The 20,490-nt window shown below is 46.3% G+C and overlaps 1 protein-coding gene across 1 annotated transcript in view; it reads right to left on the bottom strand.

Annotated features, from left to right (window-relative positions):
* The window catches only part of TLCD4 (TLC domain containing 4), a 91,528-nt gene extending 71,038 nt beyond the window's left edge, over positions 1–20,490 (bottom strand). The window contains exons 1-2 of the mRNA XM_075002806.1: positions 20,429–20,490; positions 1,129–1,294 (exon numbers count right to left, since the gene is read on the bottom strand). Of these exons, the coding sequence (XP_074858907.1) occupies positions 1,129–1,286 (158 nt within the window). The 5' untranslated portion in view covers positions 1,287–1,294; positions 20,429–20,490. The remainder of the gene's footprint in view (positions 1–1,128; positions 1,295–20,428) is intronic.

The following is a 20,490-nucleotide window of genomic DNA, read 5'->3' as shown; positions in this document are numbered from 1 at the left end:
TCCCTTTTCTGGTGGACTGATGAACTGGGGTTGGCTCTATGGGATGTGTTTGGAGACGCATGTAATCTAAGGGGGTGGGGACAGGGCACAGTGAGCATCTGCTGACCTGGCTCTGAAGCAGAGAAAAGGGAGCATGTTATCATAAGACTCAGTTTCATCTCCCACTTCTTTCTCACCCTGAATTTAAGGGCAAAACAGAAGTTATGCTCCACTGGGATGTGCAACTCTTCCAGGCAGCCAACACACTTGGAGTGGTCGTTGCTAGACAAGACGGATGCCTGCAAGTGAAGTAGCAGTTAAAAGTACTAGGCGTGCTCTCCTTATGAAAGCTAACATACCAAAAGAAAGGAGAAAAATGTAAAACGAAAATAAATTAACAATAAAGTTTGAATAGGTACGGCACACTCAAGGTGGATATGCTACAGCTCCATCTCAGATCAAGGCAGGTGAAAAAGACCTAAGGGATATTCACCTGTCTCACCATATGCAGCATCAGTGCAGGACACAAGGCTGTGTAAGGTGTATACATATATCACATAGATACTGCCTGCAGAAATCTCCAATCAAAGGCAGAAGTACACATGAAGAGAATCACCCATAGGAGAGACACTACCCACAGAAGAAAGAAAACCTCTTACATACACTCCTTTTTTGCACTCCTGAGCAAGGCCAGATGTAATTCAGCATTTACTGTAAATTAGAGGGGATTTTGCTTGCCTCTTCACGTGGCTCTTTGGAGATATGGGGGGTGTGAGGGGGAAGAGAGAGAGAGCTCTTCCAATGTCTTCCCTTTTCTAAACTGCATTACAATGAAGAAACATCCTATAAATTAAATAAATGTGAGCTTCTCACCTCAGCCTTTCACTGCTTTTTAAACTTTTAATCATACTTCATCCTGTATTCTTTTAAAAGGTATTTATAATGTACAGGAGCATTTGTAATGTCATCTGTTCAGACAAACCCTGAATTCTGAATTTAGAATCTGCCAGGTTTTACAGAATTATTTTGATTTAACATGTGCTCATATAATTTTTACACTTAGTCATAGCCTGTTATATATTTAGAGACTTAGAAATTGCTACATTTCTGAATCGATTCATAATTTACATTTAGTTTTAAACACTTTACCTTGAATTCCATTCAATCTTCCTTTTTTGACTGAGATGGTTAAAAGCAGGAGTTATTCTTTTCGATGCCCAAGAACTTACAACATGGAACAGAAGCTGAAATATGGTAAAACTGGCAACGACAATGCCAACAATCAGTTTGTTGAAGGTAGCCATCATTCTTCAGCCTGTTAAGTGGAAAGACAGAATCATAGTCTCAGTACAGTGATTAACTATTTTGTTAAAGTAGCTGCACAAAGAATTTTCAGGCTCTAAGACACTAATTTAAGTAGAAACAAAAATAAAATGTAGTGCTACACAGTACACAATAGTCTTCAGATGTAGCCACTGAGCTGCCCTACTGAATAGTAAATGTGTTCAGTCTACACTTGAGGGCCAAGGGGATGAGAAGTGGGGAAGAAAAACAAACTTTTTTTTTTTCTTTTTAACATTCCTAGATATTTTCTAGACAGACATGGCAGGCAAAGTCTCCAGTTATGGAACTATTATTTCAGACTTAGGGAAAGACTTTCAGCACCATTCTCAGGGATTTAACCATTTGGCTTCAACAGAGGTTAGAGGGATATGCAAAACTAAATTCCCATACGCCAAAGTGAAGGGAAAAAAAAACAAAAACAAACAAGCTCAGTTATCCTCACTTAGATCTTCCATACTGAACTCCATTTACATGCCTGTATCCCAAAAATAATCCAACCCTTTCATAAGAGAAGCCAAACAGAAGAAAGACAGGATAACACATAGTAACTAAGATTTAAAATATTTTCAAAAAGCAATTACCTTAAACTGTCTTAAGAGACCAATGTATAGAAATAGCTTTTTAATACATTTTAAAGACCTTAAATATGATTAGAACACAGTGACTTAACCAAGCATTTGACTCATATTTTACACATGGCAATAACTGTCAAACATTCAGCATCTTTGAAAATGTTCTAGATATAGAGTCTACCAAAAAAGAGAGGTAGGCAGAGGCTCAGACCATCTTCCCTCTGCTCCCCTGGAGCTGGCAATAGCCAATAGAAATTATTTGCATATACTCCAGCTGCAATCAGTGTGTTAGGTGTATGTCCAGTAACTGGTGGAAGCAGCAGTTGGGCCTGTTGGGTAAATCAGTGGAATGTTTTGAGGTGTATAACAGGGATATAATCATGAAATAGAGAGAGCTAAGTTTTGCACAGGTCATTTTCTGTGGGAGCAAAGGGAATAGCTGCATGCATACTATCAGCATCATTTCAATGCAGAATTGTGTAGGTTACATACATAGCAGAAAAGGTCTTCAGAAGTATGTCTGTCCCGCGAAAGCTCACCCAATAAACTATTTTGCTAGTCTTTAAAGTGCTACTTGACTGCTTTTTGTTTTGTTTTGATAGCAGAAACAGGGATTTTTAATCACAAAAGACAGTCAGTCACAAGCTGGGATACAACAGCAGTCTAATCATTATTATGTGCATATAGTGCAAGTAAAGTGAAAATGGTCAGTTTCAGGAGTACAAGCTGAACCTCTCTAATCTGACATCCTCAGAACCTGACCTGTGACGAAACAGATAATTTGCCAAAGCGCAGGAGGTCAATAATATATAGCAGCATTGCCATCATTTCCACTGCTTACTGGGTTCTTACAAGACAGTTGGGGGTAAATCAAAGTTAAAGCTATATCTATAATACACTATAGAGTCGATTTTACGATGTGAGTATCTTCCCTGATAATACCATTAGGTTGATTTTAAGAAGCGCTAAGGTCGACATTCTTGCATCGACCATCCAATGCAGCATAACACCAAGTTCAAATTTAAAAGGTTGAATTAATGGTAGTGTGGAAACAGCATATCTTTAAATTGATTTTATTGGCCACCAGAGGTATCACACAATGCCCAGAATGCATACGTCCTGTCTGCTTTCACCTCCTCTGCTCTCCATGAGTGCAGGAAGTAGTAGGAAACAGGAAGCTTGGCTCTTTGAATTCATTTCTTTATGATCAGTGTGGCAATCACATCTAGTCACTTTAGAGAGAGCCCCAGCATGGAGCAAGCCATCAGGAGAGCCAGGACTACATTTCGGCTGCGGGGCTAGACCCCATCTCACCACACGATGGGGCGGCTTGGCTGTGGCGACCAGAGAGTAGCACAGTAGACAGCCCCTCAGGCACCGTGCAGTTGAGGGTCTATCCCCTACCACACCTTGTAGCCTGCCGCAGGCACCATGCTGCTGGCAGGCCAGACTCCGCCCCACTACTACATGGGAGCTAGGCTATCGTAGCTGTGCCTGCAGACAGCTACATATCTTGACCTGAGCCCCATGAAGGCTTCCTCCCATGGACAGGATTTAGCAGGAGAGGTCAAGAATCTTCTTTTCTACGTTTCACATTTCTATGGGGCAGCCTTCCTCCCCCACAGGTGACATGCAGCTGGTGGGTTATCCCCTGCCCCACCACAGCAGACATAGCCCCCACTCCACCCAAACACCTGGCCTGAATGGGGTGAAGGCTTTGCACTTCACATTTTCCAGGGGCTCACCAAGCACCAAGGGGCTGACTCCCCCTGCGGCAAATATTTTCAGGGGGCTGGCGACCCCTGTGTACACCAGGAAGGAGTGCACCAAGAATGAATTCCATCCAAATAGATCACTAAGCGCAATAGATCACAATCTAATCAGTCACCAGTTAGATGTTATGGAGTGGGCAAAACTTGATGCCAACATAAACCACCTCTATCCACCCACATCAGCCAGTAAAGAGAAGTTACTCACCGTAGTAACGATGGTTCTTCGAGATGTGTCCCCGTGGGTGCTCCACAATAGGTGTCGGGCTCGCCCCGGCGCCGCAGATCGGATCTTTCCAGCAGTTTCTGACAAACCGCACATGAGCCGGCGCGCACCGCTCCCTTGTGCGCTCCCCGCCACATGCGCGATCCGGTCCCAGCCAGTTTCTTGACCAACTGCCTCGGATGCTCCTGAAAAATACTAAACAGAGATCTGAAGCGGGGAGGATGGGTAGAGCACCCACGGGGACACATCTCGAAGAACCATCGTTACTACGGTGAGTAACTTCTCTTTCTTCATCGAGTGTCCCCATGGGTGCTCCACGATAGGTGACCACCCAGCAGTAACCCAAGAAAGGAGGTGGGTAATCGGGTTATGTGCAGCTTGCCCCTGAAAGGACCACTGTCGAGAGACGGGTATCCTCTTGGAATACCCTGTGTAGGGCATAATGCTTGGCGAAGGTGACATAGCATGACCATGTCGCCGCTCTGCAGATGTCTTTTAGCGCAATGCCCTTGAAAAAGGCTGTTGATGCCGCCACCACCCTGGTGGAGTGAGCCCTAGGCAGGGCCAGTAAAGGAGTCTTTCTAAGTTCGTAGCACATTTTTATACAGGATGCGATGTGCTTCGAGATTCTCTGCGAAGAGAGACCTTCACCTTTTGATCTGGGAGCGAGAGAGACTAGGAGTCTATCCGTTTTTCAGAAGGACTTAGTCCTGTCTATATAAAAAGCCAGCGCCCTCCTCACATCCAGGAGGTGTAGGCACACCTCTCTGTTGGAGTTATGAGGCTTTCGAAAAAACGAGGGTAAGACTATAGGTTCGTTAATATGAAACCCTGAGGAAACTTTCGGAACAAAGGCTGGATGCAGCTGTAAGGTTACCGCCTCCTTCGAAAATACCATGCAGGGTGGCGTTGCCATAACTGCCGCAAGCTCGCTCACCCTGCGAGCTGATGTGATTGCAAGAAGGAAGGTCATCTTTATCGTAAGGAGACGGAGGGAAACTGTGGCTAAGGGTTCAAACGGTGGTCCCGTTAGCGCGTTAAGCACCAGGTCCAAGCTCCACGAAGGTGGAAGCAGTTTCTGAGGGGGGTACAGGTTTACCAGCCCCTTCAGGAACCTGGTAACCATGGGATGGGCGAACACCATGGGCCCTTCCTCTTCGTGTCGGAAAGCCGATATAGCAGCAAAGTGGACCTTCAACGAGGATAGGGAGAGTCCACCTCTCTTGAAGTCCAGTAAGTATTCTAATATTACAGGTATTGGCACAGCAAGGGGAGCTAATTGTTTGGTAGAACACCATGCAGTGAATCGAGTCCATTTCTGCTTGTAGGTCTTCCTGGTGGAAGTCCTTCTGCTACTTTCTAGGACTTGTTGCACTCCCTCCGTAAATGTGCTCTCTAGGGAGCTGAGCCATGGATTAACCATGCTTGCAGTCGCAGGCCTCGGGGGTGTGGGTGCACTAGAGACCCCTGGGCTTGCGTGAGCAGGTCCGGCGCCACCGGAAGGGGCATCGGTGGGCGGTCCGACATGCGCAGGAGTAAGGGGAACCATTGCTGTCGGTCCCAAGTTGGGACTACTAGGATCATGCGGGCTCTCTCTCTCCTGGCTTTCTGCAAGACCTTGTGGATGAGCACTGTGGGAGGAAATGCGTAGAGCAGGGGGCCCTTCCACGAGATCGTGAATGCGTCCCCCAGGGCCCCCCGTCCCAGTCCTGCCCTGGAGCAGTATTGTGGGCACTTCTTGTTGCGGTGAGTGGCAAACAGGTCTATATGGGGAAACCCCCATGCATAAAAAATTGGCCATAGCACATCGGAACGGATCTGCCACTCGTGTGTGAGTGCAAAGTGCCTGCTCAACTGGTCTGCCGGCACGTTGTGAGCGCCTGGTAAATACGAGGCTTTCAAAGTTATATTGTTGGCGATGCACCAGTTCCACAGCCGGACTGCTTCCGCACATAAGGCACGGGACCGAGCTCCGCCTTGTCGATTTATATAAAACATGGTGGAGGTATTGTCTGTATTGATCCCGACTACTTTGCCTTGTATATGGTCTCAAAAGTGTTTCCAGGCATTGAACACTGCTCTGAGCTCCAGTATATTTATGTGCAGCGACTGTTGCATAGGGGACCACAGTCCCTGCGTCACCTTTTCGCCCATGTGCGCTCCCCATCCTATGTGGGAGGCGTCGGTGGTGAGAAAGATAGATATTTGTGGTTGATGAAAGGGTACCCCTGTTAGCATGTTCTTGGGGTTCACCCACCATTGCAGGGATCTGCGCACCTCTGTCATGGGCGACACCACCCTGCGGACGGTGTGTACTGCCAGTTTGTAGACGCTCGCCAGCCAGTGCTGCATGCTGCACATATGCAATCTGGCGTTCTGTACTACGAACGTTGCTGCTGCCATATGGCCTAGCAGCTATAAGCACGTTAGAACCGGCACCGTGGGGCTGAAGGTGATGACTTGTACGAGGGAACCAATGGCGCGAAAGCGGGCATCTGGTAGATAAACCCTTGCTGTGATGGAGTGTATGCGTGCCCCTATGAACTCTATGTCCTGTGTGGGGTCGATCTTTGACTTCGCCAGGTTGATGACCAGGCCCAGCGAAGAGAACGTGCCTGCTCTAACGCGTATCATGCGTAGTACCTCTTCCTTCGAGGCCCCTTTCCGTAGGCAGTCGTCCAGATATGGGAATATAAACACCCCCTGTCTGTGCAGGTAGGCTGACACCACTGCCAGGGTCTTGGTAAATACTCTGGGGGCCGAGGAGAGGCCAAACGGCAGAACCTTGTATTGGAAATGTTCTTTGCCGACCATAAACCGGAGAAAACGTCTGTGAGCCGGGTGGATTTTTATGTGGAACTACGCATCTTGTAAGTCGAGGGCTGCGAACCAATCTCCATCATCCAGTGCCGTAAGCATAGAGGCGACTGTGATCATCCGAAAGCGTTCTTTGCGCAAGTACCGATTGAGGCCTCGAAAATCTAGGATGGGCCTCCAGCCTCCTGTTTTCTTCTCTGTAAGGAAATATCTTGAATAGAACCCTTTCCCTTGGAGTTGCTCCGGCACTCTTTCCACTGCCCCTATAAGCATAAGATGGTCCACCTCCTGCTTCAGTCTCGCTTCGTGGGAGGCGTCCTTTAGATGGGGCCTGGGTGGAGGTCGTGGCGGTGGGAGTGACTGGAAGGGGATCGCATAACCCGTGGCTATCATCTCCAGTACCCATTTGTCTGTGGTGATCTCTTGCCACTGGGCGTAGAATGGTCGGAGGCGATGATGGAACATTAGCTTTGGATGACATTGCACGATGGTAGTGATAGTGCAGCCCTCGATCTGTCCGTCAAACTTGTTGCCTTTGGCCCTGCCCGGAGGAGGCACGGCTCGGACGGGAACGTCGCCTGGGAGTTCTGTACTGTTGCTGCTGTTGATGCCACCCTTGCTCGTAGCCCCTTTGGTAGTGAGCACGCTGGGGTTGATACGGGTATCATCTTTGCTGAGGGTAATATTTTTCTTCCTGTATGGGGAGGTATAAATCTCCAAGGTTCTGAGAGTAGCCCTTGAGTCCTTACTGGAATGAAGGACCGAATCAGTTGATTCAGCAAACAACTTCTGTGTGTCAAAGGGGAGATCAACGATCTTCGCCTGTAGATCCCTCGGGATACCCGATGTCTGAAGCCAGGATTCCCTGTGCATGACCACTGCCGTAGCCGTTGAGCGTGCCACCGTATCTGCTACGTCGAGGGCGATCTGAACTCCTGTCCTCGAGGCTGCGAAGCCTTCCTGCACGATGGCCTTCAGCACCGGCTTCTTATCCTCTGGAAGCGAGTCCATGAGGGAAGTCAGCCTGGAGTAACTGTCAAAGTTATGGTTCACTAGGTGTGCTGCATAATTTGCCATTCTCAACAGTAGGGTAGAGGAGGAGCAGACCTTTCTGCCGAATAACTCTAGCTTCTTGGCATCTTCGTCCGTTCCCCGTCTTGTACTGAGAAGTTTTCGACCTCTGTTGAGACGATTCCACCACCAGAGAATTTGGTTGTGGGTGACTGAACAGGAACTCCATGCCCTTTGCCGGGACGAAGTATTTCTTATCCGCTCTCTTGTTTATAGGCAGAGCGGACGCAGGGGTCTGCCATATCATGGTAGCGGACTCCATAATTGCTTCGTCGAGCAGAATAGCTATTTTGGAAGAGGCCGGAGGTCTCAGGTTTTTGAGGAGCTTATGGTGCTTCTCCTGCACCTCTGCTGTTTGGATGCCTTGCTTTGTAAAGGCCACACTTTTAAACAGCTCTTGAAACTGTTTGAGATCGTCCGGGGGGTGCACATCCCCTGGTGCCGTAGCCTCGTCGGGGGAGGATAGAGAGGAACCACTAGGGTAAGCCTCTCTGGATCCCTCTGGGTCCTGTTGACGGTGATACATCTTCTCGCTGGAGGCTTGCAAGGGGAAATCTCGGGGTTCCAGAATCGACTCCCCCTGAGATATTTGCGTTTCCGTCCCCGTAAGCGATTGCCCTCGAGGATAGTGAACTGTCTGAGGGGACCTGTCCCTGGGGGTATGCCTATGGTGTCTATGCCCCGCATGATAGGGGTGACCATGGCAACACGGGCACGGTTCCTGGGATGGAGACTTGGACCACTCTCGAGGTGCATACACCCGGCGTCTGGGGGAGCGAGATCGCCTGGGTGATTGAGACAAATGGTGAGACTGATTTGTGATAGTACTCCAGGGGGTCAAATCCCAGAAAAGGCGAGGGTGGCCCAAGCCATGGTGAGGCTGGCTGGAGGAACGGGGAGGGAGGCTCAGGGTAGACTGGGGGAGACCCCTGCCTCCTTGTTGGAGTTCACAGCATAAGGGAAGGGCTTAGGGAGAGCAGCCCTGCAGCCCTGTCTGGAAAAGGGCTGCGGTGCCGGGTTTTCTCTGCTGCCTTTCCCCTCCTCTGTGGGGCTGACTCCACCCCTTTCCCCGCCGGGGATCTCGGCCCCGCTGTCGGCGCCGCGCTCGGCACACTTTGCTGCGGTGCCGCGCGGGTGGTCTCCCCCGGCGCCTGCAGGCCACGTGCCTGCGAGCTCTGCACCGTCGGCGCGCCGGGGGTCTGTGCCGCTAGCTGCGGTGCCGCCGGTTCCGGTGCTTGCCTGGTCGCCGCTCTGCCCACGGTGCGGGCCAGCTGTTTGATTATCAGAGGCTCAGCCTCTGCCACGTGCGCTTCCGCACTGCCGCTGCTCGTCTGTGATTGCGGCTGGGGGCTATGTGCTGCACCCATCCCGCTCGCTGTGGCTGCTGGCAGGGATCGGGTTGGCGAGATTTTCCTCCGTTTTTGCACTGACGGGGTGAGGGAAGCCGCCTTCCTTTTATGGGCCCCTGCGGGTCCCTCTTGTTGGGGCCCCTCCGGCACGTCTGGCTGGAGGGCTTTGTCAAAGAGCAGCATTTTTAGCCGCATTTCTCTGTTGTTCCTTGCTCTATCCGTGAGCTTTGCGCAGAAGGGGCATTTTTGGGTGACGTGAGATTCCCCCAGGCACCTAATACACTGACTGTGCCCATCGGAGGCCGGCATAGCTTCGTGGCATGACTCACACTTCTTGAATCCTGAAGAGGACATTGCGGTGAGTCTTTGAGTTGTTAATAGGGTACTTAGCACCTTCTCTGTGCTTGTTCCCCTCTCGGACCCAGCCTGCCGCGGCAGGAGGCCTAATGGCCTTACGTCCCCGGGCCTCCGCTGCTCCTCTTGTTACTAAGGCTTTTATATACTTTTTTTTTTTTTTCGCAATAAGAAAAATAACAAGCTAACTTAAAGACTGAAAGACTGAAAAGAAACTCTAAAACACTTAAAACATTAAATACGCTGACTCTGGCCACAGTCTGAACGGATTCCGTCTGCAGCCGATGGCGGTTAAGAAGGAACTGGTGGGGACCGGATCGCGCACGTGGCTGGGAGCGCACAAGGGAGCGGTGCACGCCGGCGCATGCGCGGTCTGGCAGAAACTGCTGGAAAGATCCGATCTGCGGTGCCGGGGCGAGCCCGACACCTATCGTGGAGCACCCACGGGGACACTCGAGGAAGAATCAGCAATTCCTTGTGTAACAGGGTCAGGTCAGAGGGCTAGCTTAGAAGGGGACAGAGGCAGCTCTCAAAAGCAGAAACAGACCTGGCTATTCAGGTGCTATCATAGATGGAGTGGAAACAGCAAGGAAGAGGCTGCTATAAATTAGGGCCAGCTGGGGTCCCACCTGAGGTCCCACAGCCTTTGAAAAGATTTCCCCCAGTAGGGAGGTAGGAGAGAGTGGAAGAGGAGGTTGGAGATGAGTGAGGATATTAGAGCAGAGAGTAGCAAAGGAGAATACCAACAACATCAGAGAGAACAGGGGAAGTGAGCAGCTCCCTCAGAGAGTGTTTGGGGGCTCCCCGCCCCTGGCAACCTCAAGACTAAACCAGAGGTTGGGAGGGACTGGTTACTCAGTCCAGCCGGACCAGGGTCTCCTAACAACTGCCATATGAGCCAAGGGACCAAAGCCCAAACCCCAGCAAGGACAAGCAGGCCCCCCATTCTGTGGGACTGTGGACTTTACAGAGTTCTGGGACTCAGGAGTGGTACTGACCCTGCAACACTTGGTATGTATGGTATACTCCTTGTTCTCATGCAAACTTCTGCAACCTCATGATGCATGAATCATGCAGAATACACATGGCAGCAACCCTGCACACACATTCTCCCTCAGCAGTCTTTGGCTTTGCAAAATTCTCCTCTGACAAGTGATTTTTTTTAAATGGGCAAGAAATCCCACTCTCTCCACTCATATCAGTACAGAAAAGAGCAAGCAAGTAAGTTTTATTCTTTATCTGGTAAATATTCATGACAATTTTGCCAGACTGACCTCAAGAGCTGCTTTTACACAGGCTTTCTCAAAAAGGACTTTTATACATACTGAAATGAAAATCTAGAAAGCTAATTTTGAATTCCTCTTGAGTAAGATGAAAAATGTTGCATTTTTAATCAAATAAAATAAAGGAGTTGAGTGTGAACTAAATTTCATACAAAGTATAGACAAAAATCAATTCAAATCATAGACTCAGAACTGGAAGGAACCTCTCTTGCTCACCGAGTCCAGACCCCTGTACTCATGTCAGGACCAAGCACCACCTACACCATTCCTGTCAAGTGTATGTTTAACTGCTCTTAAAATTCTCCAATGATGCAGATTCCACAACCTCCCCAGGCAACCTATTCCTATAGCTTAACCACCCTGATATGAAGATTTTTGTACCATCCAACCAAAACATCCCTTGCTGCAATTTAAGCCCATTGTTTCTTGTCCTATACACACAGGTTAAGGAGAATAATTTTTCACTCTTCTCTTTGTGATAACCTCTTAGTTACTTGAAAGCTGCTGTCACGTATCCTCTCAGTCATCTGTTTTTCAAACCTAATTCTTTCAATCTTACCTCATAGGTCATGTTTTCTAGATCTCTAATCATTTTTGTTGCTCCTCTAGACTTTCTCCATTTTGTCCATATCTTTCCTGGAACATGGTACCCAGAACTGAACAAAATACTCCAGTTGAGGCCTAATGCATGCTCAGTAGAGCAGGAGAATTACCTCTCATGCCTTACTTACAACACTAATTAATGCTAATGCACCCCAGAATGATCTTTGTTCAAATTGCTATAGAATCACACTGTTGACTCAAAGGACCCACAGATCCCTTCCCACAATACTCCTTATTAGACAGTCATTTCCTGTTTGTATGTGTCTAAGAAATTGTTTCTTCATAAATGGAGTATTTTGCATTTCTCCTTATTGAATTGCATTGAATTTAGTTCAGACAACTTCTCCATTTTGTCCAGATCATTCTGAGTTTTCATCCTATCCTTCCAAAGCACTTGCAAACCCCCCACAGCTAGGTATCGTCCACACACTTTACAAGCATACATCCTACACGAGTATCTAAATCATACATAAAGATATTGAACAGAGCCAGTCCCAAAACTGATCTCTGCAGAATCCCACTTGTTATGCCTTTCAGGTTAGTCCCATAGCCTTAATAATTTATTTTTGAAAAACTGCCAAGTGTCTTCAATTGTTTTTCATCTTGGACTCGTTTCCCATGGGATCTTACCTAACAACTCACTGAATTCCCTAAAGGAGGCCTTCTTGAAATCCATTGTCTTAATGTTGCTGTTTTCCCTCCTACCATTTCTTAGTATCTTAAATTCTATATATTTCATAAACTCTTTCACTCAAGTTGCCTTCCACTTTCAAATTCTCAACCAGTTCCTTCCTATTTAAAAAGAAACAAAAAATAACATGAGCAAAGTTTTAACCTTCTAAGTGAAGGGGTTACATTAGCCCTTACTATATATCTTGTTTAGTTTAGTACATTTTACTAAACATTGCTTTTTAAACACGAACAAAGAGACTGACAAAGAGAACATAGGTTCAACATTTAAGTGTGAACGGTATCTACCACTTCACTGCCATCTGTTAGACCAGTGTTTCCTCAACCGTTTTTTATTAAGTACCCCTTTTCAAAAAAAATTGTATATAAGTACCCCCAGACTTCTCTCATGTATCCCTTAGGGCAGGCAGACCACCCGTTGATAAACATGGTTCTAAGGTAATATGAGGTCTTGAAACAAATGCCCTTCAATCTATCCAGGTTACTGTACCCTTTTCAGGAGTCAGATCTGTTTTGCACACCACCAAATTACATCTCAATTCAAACCTACTTACTTACAAAACCATGCAAAAATACCACAGACGACTACTACTGAAATCTTGCTGACTTTCTACCATCTAATTATCAAATAAATGAATTGGAAAAGAAATTCTGTACTTAACATTTTAGCGTAAGGCATATGAAGCAGTAAAAACAAGTCACTGTTTGAATGAACTTTTAGATTGTACCAACTTTACTAGTGTTTTTATGTAGCTTGTTGTAAAACTAGGCAAATAACTAGATGAGTTGATGCATCCCCTAGAAGACGTTGGTGTTCCTCCAAGGGTACTCATACCACTGGTTCAGGAACACTGCTTTAGACAAGAGGTGCACAACATGGGGGGCACGGAAATTTCATAAATGGGTTGCAGCACATTCAGCTGCTATGTGTCAGGCTCATCCATCTCATTAAAAACGTGGAAATATACTACTGTCTTTATGTATGTACATTCACATTTATACACCAATTAAAGCTTTTACAATCTACATATTTATTTTCGTACACATGCCAAAAAGTTTCCCCCCGCCAATATAAACATAAGTGAAATTTCTACCCGTTCATATAATTTTAGACAGATTAAAACAAAAAAACAGTCAAGTAGCACTTTAAAGACTAACAAAATAATTTATTAGGTGGGCTTTCCTGGGACAGAGCCACTTCTTCATACCATAGACAGGTTTGGACAGGTTGGGGGAGGCCCTGCTAATTGCAGAGATGAAAAGTGGGGCCCACTGTAAAAAGTTTGCTCACACCTGCTTTAGACAATCAATTGTAAATCAGACAATCAGAGTGAAGTCTCCTCAGTGCCTCAATGTCTGCCCGTGGCTTCTGTGACAAACACAGAGCGTTACTTATGAGGGAAGATTGAAAAACTGGATTTGGTCAGTCTGGGGAACAGAAGACTGACAGGGGACATAACAGTTTTCAAGTACATAAAACATTGTTATAAGGAGGGAAGAGAAAAATTGTTCACTTTAACCTGTGAGAGTAGGACAAGAAGCAATGGACTTAAACTGAGAAAAGGTTGTGGATGGACACCAGGAAGAATTTCCTATCACAATAGTTAAACACTAGAATAAATTGCCTATGGCAATTGTGGAATCTCCAACACTGGAGATTGTAAAGAGCAACTTAGACCAGGGGTAATAACAGAGAGGAAGCCGTGCTAGTCTATACACTATCAAAACAAAAAGCAGTCAAGTAGCACTTTAAAGACTAGCAAAATAGTTTATTAGGTGAACGTTCGTGGGACAGACCCACTTCTTCAGACCACAGCCAGACCCGAACAGACTCAGTATTTAAGATACAGAGAACCAAAAACAGTAAGCAAGGAGGACAAATCAGAAAAAGATAATCAAGGTGAGCAAATCAGAGAGCGGAGGGGTGGGGGGGGAAGGTCAAGAATTAGATTGAGCCAAGTATGCAGACGAGCCCCTATAGTGACTCAGAAAGTTCCCATCACGATTTAAACCATGTGTTAATGTGCTGAATTTGAATATAAAAGTCAGCTCATCCACTTCTCTTTCCAAAACGGTGCGATAATTCTTTTTCAGTAACACACATACCTCTAGGTCACTGACAGAATGCCCCATTCCATTAAAATGTTGACCAACTGGTTTGTGGATCTGGAGTGTTTTGATGTCTGTTTTGTGCCCATTGACCCTTTGTCTAAGGGAGTTAGAAGTCTGTCCAATATACAAAGCATCTGGGGATTGTTGGTACAGGATGGCGTATATGATGTTAGTAGAGGAGCATGAGAAAGTGCCTGTGATTCTGTGAGTAACCTGGTTAGGTCCAGTGATGGTATTTCCAGAGAAGATATGTGGACAAAGCTGGCAGCGGGCTTTGTTGCAGGGAAAGGTTCCAGGACTGGAATTCCCGGGGTACAGACTGTGGCTGTTAGTCTGTACCCCAGGAATTCCAGTCCTGGAACCTTTCCCTGCAACAAAGCCCGCTGCCAGCTTTGTCCACATATCTTCTCTGGAAATACCATCACTGGACCTAACTAGGTTACTCACAGAATCACAGGCACTTTCTCATGCTCCTCTACTAACATCATATACGCCATCCTGTACCAACAATCCCCAGATGCTTTGTATATTGGACAGACTTCTAACTCCCTTAGACAAAGGGTCAATGGGCACAAAACAGACATCAAAACACTCCAGATCCACAAACCAGTTGGTCAACATTTTAATGGAATGGGGCATTCTGTCAGTGACCTAGAGGTATGTGTGTTACTGAAAAAGAATTATCGCACCGTTTTGGAAAGAGAAGTGGATGAGCTGACTTTTATATTCAAATTCGGCACATTAACACATGGTTTAAATCGTGATGGGAACTTTCTGAGTCACTATAGGGGCTCGTCTGCATACTTGGCTCAATCTAATTCTTGACCTTCCCCCCCCACCCCTCCGCTCTCTGATTTGCTCACCTTGATTATCTTTTTCTGATTTGTCCTCCTTGCTTACTGTTTTTGGTTCTCTGTATCTTAAATACTGAGTCTGTTCGGGTCTGGCTGTGGTCTGAAGAAGTGGGTCTGTCCCACGAAAGCTCACCTAATAAACCATTTTGCTAGTCTTCAAAGTGTTACTTGACTGCTTTTTGTTTAGACCAGGGGTGTGTAAAGTCAGGGGGCAGGTCCCCTCAGGAGGGCATGAAATTTTGTGCTAGACGGCTTTGCAAAGATCAGCTTTCCTAACTGGGGTCGGGGGAGGCAACAGAGGGCACACATTCTAATTTTAGTACCAGATCACCTTGTCATAGAATACATCAACAGGAAGGAACACTTCTCAATGGTGCTGCGAGCACTTGTGGGTCACCATGGGTGTTTCACAGACATCAGAGGGTGGGCTGAAAAGGCACGATGCCTACATCTTCATTCATGCTGGCCTGTACAGAAAGTTGCAGATATGGACTTTCTTTCTAGATCACAGCATTTCAGAGGGGGATATGGAAATCCCCACAGTAATCCTAGCAGATCTGGTTTACCCCTTATGCTCCTGGCTCATGAATCCTTACAACGGGCACCTGGACAGCAGTAAAGAGCGTTTTACCAACTGGCTGAGCCATTGCCACATAATTGTAAAATGTGCCATTGGCAGTCGGAAGGGGTGACTGAGGCATCTTTATGAAGGCTAGACTTTTAGAGGAGAATATTCCCATGGTCACAACCACGTGCTGTACTTTGCATACTCTCTGTGAATCTAAGGATGCAACACTGAGGCGTGGTGCTCTGTTGCACAGTTTGAGCAGCCGGACTCCAGGGCTGTCAGAAGTGGTCAGCGGGTTGCTTTTAACATCAAGGATGCTTTGATAAAGCACTTCGACAATGAGGAGCACTGCAATCTTCCTCTTTTGGGGTTGCTTCCATGAAGCATCCCATTTAACATCCCATGTAACACATATCATGCAAGAAAATGCTTAAACAGCCCGTATCTGGGACAGAATTGATTACTATGAGTTGCGGAACAGAAAATAAAATCACTGTACTATCAAAAAATTGCCTTTATTGATCAAGACAGATTACAGTGAAACACTTTTCGTAAGGGAGGTTCCAGGAAAGACCTCATAACTGTGTGTAGGTCCAGGTATCATAGTCAAAGTTGTGAGAAATGGGGAGTGTGGGGGACACTGAGGATTCCCAGAAAGTAAAATGTGTGGGTGCGGGGGGGCTGGCTGCACAAAGAACTGCGTACGTGCTGCAGGAGAGCTTGAGAGTGAATCTGCTCATTGCAGCTTGATTAAACATTTGAGTATCTTGGGTTGTTCCTCCAAGATCTTGATCACGAAGTCAGCGGTGTCTTTCCTATCTTGCCTTTCCATTATCCTTTGCTCCTCTCTTTTTTGGCCTCCATTGAGGAGTGCTTTATGACTTCTTTCACTGAATCCTCCCTGCTGTATTTGGCCCTTGTCCCTAGCTGATGCAGTCTGTCAGCAAAAAGCCTCTGTGTCTTCAAGGTCTCATCTGTAACACAAAATGTAAAGAGAGAGGAATCATTAAGCTCCAGCTCAACACTGAAAACACTTCACGTACAAGCACCTTTTGCAACATATGCAACTGCTTTCACACTGATACTTGGAAGGAACACACATCTCTGCCAACACTGTAAACATGGCAAGTGCGGGGAAACTGGACATAGGAGAATGGAGATATGCACAGGAGCAAAAGAAAATAAAGTTGTGACTTGTGGAGCAGCACTGCAGGGAAATCATTCTAATTAGGCCACACTTCTCCACAGGCAGCTATTACTGCAGCAAACATGTCACTGCTGAGGGTAAAGAGGGAAACCAGAGGTTCAACTGGATTCTAGTGACTTTTGCCCTGCTCCACATGCAGCCCAATTATGTGCTGCTTTGGTCCCTGCACTACTGATTGCAGAACAGTATAAGAGAGTGCCCTGCAACGGAGAAAGAAACATGTCACAACCACAGAACCTGTGAGAGAACATTAATAATTACCTCAAGCAAAATTTCCAGACCATCTTTCTTTGGGATTCCATCAACATCTTGGTGTGCATTAATATCCTTGTAATGACTCGCACAGCTTACAGGAACACAGCTAGCCTCTCATTTTTCTGTGCCCTACACCCACCTCTCCACTCCTCAAGCCAGAGCCACTTACCCTGCGTCTCACCTCCTGCTTTCTGCTTCCCATGGAGTAGCTGCTGAGACTCGCTAGTCCCTTTTGGAGCGGAGAATAGTTCCTGGCTGCCTGCCCCACATCGTTGTCTAGCTCTACTTTACCTGTTATTTCATTGTATTTGTTAGGTCCTCTTTCTGCTGACTCGATGCCCTCTGAAGTATCCACAGGGATCTTGGCGGTGGAGGTGGGGTCGCCCATCTCTCCAAGGATAGCATCCAGCTCCTTATAAAACCAGCAAATGTTACGTGAAGCAATGGAGCGATAGTTTTTCTCCCTCATTTCATGGTATGACTGCCTCAGTTGTTTTATCTTCACTCTGCACTGCTGCATGTGCTGCTCATAGCCCATTTCACACAAGCTTTGTGAAACTTGCCCATACGTACCCCAATTGCTATGGGTCACTGGCAGCTGGGACTGCACAGACTCTTCTCCCACACTTTGATCAAATACAAAAGCTCCACTGTGGTCCAAGCTAGAGAGCATTTGGAACAATAGTCAGCCATGATTAGTTGGGAAGATGCCATGAGACCATGTCAAGCTTAGCCAGCCAACAGGAAATGGGCTTTAAAGTTCCTGGAATTTGCCAGGGGGAAGGGCTGATTGCTGCCCTGCACCCAGGTACACAGCAGAGTTCAAAGTGCTGGCCAGACTGGCTACTTGGGTCATTGTAAGAAACTTCCTGGACACAATAAATGCAAAAAAAAAAGACTAGTGGTATCCATATTGCATGTTGGTTGACAGTTAAGTGAGAGCGAAAGAGGTGCATGTTTTTTGCTGCAGAAACTGGGCATTTTTTATGGTAAAAGTTGCATTATACTAACTATGCTACAGCAGTTTTGTTGCCAAAAAGGAACTTCTGCCAACAATGCTTGCTAATTTTGACACAGTTTTTGTCTTTCCATGAGTGCAGAAAATCAGACTACATCAGTGGCTCACAGTCAGAAATACACGTACCGCTGGTTTATTGAGAAGTCTTCCAGGAATACATCAGCTCAACTAGATATTCGTCTAGTTTTACCACAAGCGACATAGAAAGCACTAGCAAAATCAATACAAACTAAAATGTAATATAATAACTTGTTTATACTGCTCTATATACTGCACAAGTAAACATTATATTCCAGTTGATTTATAAAAATAAGAAAGTCAGCAATTTTTCTGTAAGAGGGTGCTGTGACACTTCTGTATTTTTACATCTGATTTTGTAAGCAAGTAGTTTTTAAGGAGAAACTTGGGGATATGAAAAACAAATCAGACTCCTAAAACGCATATAGTAGTCTAGAAAGGCTGAGAGCCTCTAGACTACATGACCTCTCAAGATTGCTCCCAGCCCTGTGATTCTGTGAACATTTTATCGTGACTCATCATAATAGTTGGATGTGCGACAACAGAGTGGACAATTTTTTTTCCCCAACAACATTTTTCCCCACTGAAAAAGGCAGATGTGAATTGACTAAGTCATTGTTTTCAAATACATTTGAATTCACCAAATTGTTTTGAGTAAAACACACTGAAAAACGTAAAATGTTTAACATAATTTTTGAAACAAAATGTTTCACTTTTTTTAAAAGTTAAATGACTTTTCCTTTAAAAATGTGGTTAAATTTTTTTAAAAAATCTCCTAAACATTTAATTTTGAGTCAGGTAAAATATTCTGTGGGACCCAAAGCAAAATGTGTTATTTTCAGTTCTACTGCTGAACCAGAAAAAAAAAACAAGCAAAGCAAAAATAGTTATTTGCACAACTCTAAATGAGAAATACGACTGTCACAGCACAAGCAGACCCTTCCTATTATAACCCACTCATTTTTTTCTGACAACTTTTATTCAAATAAAAATAACTAAGATGCTTAAACAAAACCAATGTTTTTTCCCTGCTCTGAAATTGCAGAGATTAGTCATATTCCCCTATCAAAAACAAACTGCAAAGAATTATGTGTTGCAAAATCACTTATCAAAAAATAACTTATTTCCTCAAAGTTTTCAGAGCCTTTAGGAGGAAAGGAATAGAGAGGAAAAAGTGGGAGAAAAAAATCTTGCTGGTGATATTGAATGTTTTAAAATCACTAACTAAATCACTACATCATCGAAGCTGGTCTTTTCCCACGAAAGTTTATACTTCAAAATATCTGTTAGTCTATAAGGTGCCACAGGACTTGTCTTTTATATCTGGCATTCTATCCTCCAGAACTCTCAAATAACCAGCATTTTAACCATAAGTAAATTTTAGTTACCTTTTCCATAAGTGCAGTATAGTAAAAGTACATACAAATAAATACAGCAAATGCCATATATGTTTACAATGTACAATACTACTGTTGTTGGTATTTTGCATACATTTTTGCGTGTTTCTTAAAAGCTAATCTTGTTTTTCTTTAGTGTTCTGCATTGCTAGATATACCTCTCTATTATCCAGAATATTTGCACATTCGGCAACCTCCCGGTCCCCCGGCTGCTCCGTATGAGTTTACTGTACTGTATTATTTCATTGGCCAGAGAGGACACATATTCAGACAACCAAAAGCAGCAACAGCATTTACAATGTTCCGCTGAAATAAAACCTAAGATTTCACATGCAGGGAAGGAAGAACACGTTTTAAATTGGGACGCGTCCCTTTAAAAGCATTAGTTCCTTCAGTGCCGCAGTTCAGAGAGGCGGGAGCCGTTTCACAGCACTAGAGCGGCAGCACACTGGAGAGCCAGGGCGTGATGCAATTTGACAGCAACTTTGCTGGTCTAGTGGGCAAAACCCGGAGCTGCAGCACCCGCTGCGCTGCCGAGCGCCAGCTTCCATTCACCCCCTTCCCCTGGCAGGCTCTGCACGGCCCCTCCCCCCACATGCCTCAACGCTCCCTCCGACCCTCTCCCTCCCGGGAATGCCCCCCGCGTCATATTAACCCCCTCCCTGCGGGGCTGGAGCCCCCACCCCTTCTCAGGCCAGAGCCCGCCTGGGCCCCGACCCCTCGCTCCCAGCAGGTGGGGGCGGTGATTGAGGGAACCTGCCCGCTGCCCGCCCCTCACGCGATAGCGCCCGGAGATGGCATGCGAAGCCCTGGCCCGGAATGGGACGTGCGGTCCCGTCTCGTCTCGCCCCACCGATTCCCCACGCCGCCTCCCCGCCCTTTACCGACGGGCCCGACCCTCCCCATGGCCCGCAGCAGGCACTGCCCCAGCCGAGCCCGTACCTGGGGTGGCCAGGCGGGCGGGAGCTAGCGCGGCCGCGGCGTCTCCCCCATGCCTGGCGGCG

Source organism: Carettochelys insculpta, chromosome 9 (assembly GCF_033958435.1).
Source record: "Carettochelys insculpta isolate YL-2023 chromosome 9, ASM3395843v1, whole genome shotgun sequence".
NCBI classification, from domain to species: domain Eukaryota; kingdom Metazoa; phylum Chordata; order Testudines; family Carettochelyidae; genus Carettochelys; species Carettochelys insculpta.
This window is presented reverse-complemented; position numbering and strand designations above follow the sequence as displayed.